The sequence below is a fragment of the Triticum dicoccoides genome, chromosome 3A (assembly GCF_002162155.2).
Source record: "Triticum dicoccoides isolate Atlit2015 ecotype Zavitan chromosome 3A, WEW_v2.0, whole genome shotgun sequence".
Taxonomy (NCBI): domain Eukaryota; kingdom Viridiplantae; phylum Streptophyta; class Magnoliopsida; order Poales; family Poaceae; genus Triticum; species Triticum dicoccoides.
In genome coordinates, this window is record NC_041384.1 from 552834101 (window position 1) to 552837686 (window position 3586).

Sequence of the window (3586 nt, forward strand, 5' to 3'; positions counted from 1 at the left end):
AAGGAGCTGCGCTTGAAGGATTTTCCCTTCATGACATCGATATGTATGCATATGTTGATCGACGAAACCGACATCAACATAGCCGGAAAATCCAAAATAAATTCAGAAAATGCGATCATTGATGCTAAGTCTAGGACAAAAACCTAGTGGTTGGTTTCAGAACAAAATAAACATACCATCTGAGTTGTCCTTTTCCTTTTCTTTTTCTTTGCCAAATACCATCTGAGTTGTCCTCGTTTCGCCAATTATCCAGCAATTATTCGCTTGAAATCTTGAATCCGCCAATGGAGCAAAACAGAGTGCACGTGTGAAAAATCATACCACGAACGTTGTCAACTGTAATTTCATAATGTTTTGAAACTGCCCACGCAAAACATATAATTAAGTTTCCACTATATAGCTGCTGAAACGGGCGTATGTTTTGATAACTCACGGACAAAACTGCAAACAGAGTGAGTGAAACAAGCAGTACACGTCACCAGTAAATTGCTTCATATATATAAATATCAAATACAAATCCGCATGGTTCCGACGACCTAATTGAGGTCGAGACTTAATTAGGATCAAGTAATGTCTGCAGGTAGATTTTACATAGAGAAACATATATATTCACCTCGCCCGAACTTTAACCAAGCACGCTGTAAATAATTTCCATTTTCCGGAGGATTACCGAGGCCCGATCCTGGACCACCTTCCATGCGTCAGCGACGTGGTGCTCCTCCGTGAGCGTGCTCCCGACGGCGCACCTGAGCATGTAGACGCCGCCCACGTTCGCGGAGCTCATGTACGGGCCCGGGCCGACCGCGTTCACCTCCTCGAGCAGGCCCCGGTTGAGCTCGTTGGCCGTCTTCTCGCCGCCGAACCTCTCCGGCGACCGGAGCCGGAAGCACACCAGCGCGAACTGCCTGTCCGTCACCACCTCGAACCTCTCGTCGGCCCGCACCATGTCCTCGAACGCCTCGGCCATGCGCACGTGGGAGCGGATGTGGTCGCGCAGGCCGTCCACGCCGTAGCAGCGGAGCACGAGCCACATCTTGAGCGCGCGAAACCGGCGGGTCAGCGTCATGGTCCAGTCCTTGTAGTCCACCACGTCGTGCCCCTTCGACGCCGCGTCCTTGAGGATGTACTCCTGCTCCGTGCCCAGCGCCGCCACGAGCTCGCTCGGCCTCTTCACCCACATCGCGCAGCAGTCGTTGTTGGCCAGGAGCCACTTGTGGGCGTTCATGCTGAACGAGTCCACGGCCTCTACGCCGTCGATCACGTGCCGGAACTCCGGGCAGACCAGCGCCGAGCCGGTGTAGGCCGCGTCGACGTGGACCCACACGCCGTGGGACGCCGCCACGGTGCAGAGCTTGCCGATGGGGTCAACGGCGGTCGTCTGGGTGGTCCCGACGGTCGCGCACAGGAACAGCGGCACCAGCCCGGCGTCCACGTCGGCCTGCATGGCGGCCTGCAGCTCCGTGGGCGAGAGCGCGAACATGTCTTCGCGGCACGTGTGTATCGCGCGGCAGTGGTCCCGCGGGATCCCGGCGATGCGCGCAGCCTTGCGGAAGGCGAAATGGGTCTGGTCGGAGCAGTAGACGACAAGGTCGCCGATCCTCCTCTCGCCGATCTCGGCGAGCTTCTTGTCCCTGGCGGCGACGAGGGCGCAGAGTATGGCCTCGCACGAGGTGCCCAGAAGCGTGCCCCCGCCGCCGCCGGCGAACAGGAGGCTCTCCGGCAAATGCAGCGCCTTGCCGAGCCAGTCCACGACCACCATCTCCAGCTCGGTGGCGGCCGGCGAGGCGGCCCACGTGAAGGGCACCACGTTGATGCCGGCAATGAGCGCCTCCCCGAGGGCCCCGACGGTGCTGCTGGACGCCGGGAAGTGCGCGAAGTGGCGGGGGCTCTGCCAGTGCGTCATGCCCGGGAGGATGAGGTCGCGGACGTCCCGCAGCGCGGAGCCGAACGCGTCGGGCTCCGGGCGGGACGGCGCCTCCGCGGGGAGCACATTGCGAAGGAAGCCGGGCGTGACGCTGGGGTGCACGGGGTAGTCCCCCATGCCGCCGTAGTACTCGGCGATGAAGTCGATGACCTCGTGTCCCTGGCGCCGGAACACGTCGGCGTCGAGCACGGCGGGGCACTGCGGCTTTGCGTCAGCCACCGCCGGGGCGGCGCCATTGTTGGCCGCGCTGTGCATGGCGTCGAAGCACTGCGACGGTGGAGCCATGCGTGGGGTGGGGTGCGAGGGAATTAATGCAGTCGAACTATCAAGCAGCTTAGCAGAAGGATCAGTGAGTTAATAGGCCAGCTGAGTAGTGATTAACTGCTGCTAGCGGCAACCTGTGGCGATGTCGACTGATGCTAATTCAGGACGGCTCCGGTAGCTATTTATACAGTTGGGGCGCCCGTATTACTCAAGCTGGTTGTAATGGGGTATCATATCATATCATATCATACTAGTTATGATACTACCTTCTTAATGCATATTACTTCATTTGTTTGCAAAAATCTAAATCTTTTTAAAGATTTCAACAAATGACTACATACTAAGCAAAATGAGTGAATCTATACTTTAAAATATGTGTATATACATCCATATGTTGTAGTTCATTTAAAACCTCTAAAAAGACTTATATTTTGAAACCTCTAAAGATAAGTCTTTCTAGAGATTCCAACAATTGACTATACGTAGCAAAATGAGTGAATCCACACTTTAAAATATGTCTATATACATTCGTATGTTGTAGTCTATTTGAAATGTCTAAAAAGACTTATATTTAGAAACAGAGGGAGTATATTAGTATCATATAGTACTCTATTTATTGCCATGCATGACACATAGTAGCATAACATTTATTATGATACGGTATCATGATATGATACTTAACTCTCTCCTTTTCATTTAATTTTATGACACCTCATCAAAATTGCCTAGTTGGCATGCATGATACTAACTGTGATACTACCATTAGACGGGTTGTAATGCGGAGTATCATATACTAATATCATGCATATGATATGATACTAGTATATGATACTACCTTTGTAATGCATAGTATCAGAAGTTAGTATCTTAAGTTGCCTTAGGCTGGTCATAGTGGGGAGTAACTTATACTAGTGTCATACATATGACACTAGTCTAAATTACTATCTTTATAGTGCAAAGTAACATAGTACTCCCTCCGTTTTTATTTACTCCGCATATTAGAATTGACTGAAGTCAAACTACGTAAAGTTTAACCAAGTTTATAGAAAATAATATAAACATTTACCATAACAAATTTATACTATGTGAAAGTACATTCAATAATAAATCTAATGGTGTTGATTTGTTATCGTATATGTTAATATTTTTGTTTATAACATTGGTCAAAGTTTACAAAGCTTGATTTTGACCAAAGCTAATACGCGAACTAAATAAAAACAGAGGGAGTAGTAGTGTCATAGAAGACTTCATTAATTAGCCTGTAGACTCATCTTGTCTTGGAAAACACTATGTTACAGTAACATATTATGTTACCACCTCTTATTAACTACATGCTACATAAGCAAAAATTTCTCGGAGTGTATTATGTTACTTGCTAAGTTACTCTCACTATGACTA

At 49.7% G+C, this 3586-nt stretch overlaps 1 protein-coding gene across 1 annotated transcript; it reads right to left on the reverse strand.

Moving 5' to 3' along the window:
* Positions 1–475: 475 nt before the first annotated feature.
* LOC119269142 (tyrosine decarboxylase-like) lies at positions 476–2322 on the reverse strand. The gene has a single exon (XM_037550911.1). The coding sequence runs from the start codon at positions 2207–2209 to the stop codon at positions 626–628; it is 1584 nt and encodes a 527-aa protein (XP_037406808.1). The 5' UTR covers positions 2210–2322; the 3' UTR covers positions 476–625.
* Between the last annotated feature and the right edge of the window lie 1264 nt (positions 2323–3586).

Bases quoted from the DNA above. Each gene is read 5' to 3' on its own strand.
- LOC119269142 (XM_037550911.1), bottom strand. From the start codon at position 2,209: ATGGCTCCACCGTCGCAGTGCTTCGACGCCATGCACAGCGCGGCCAAC.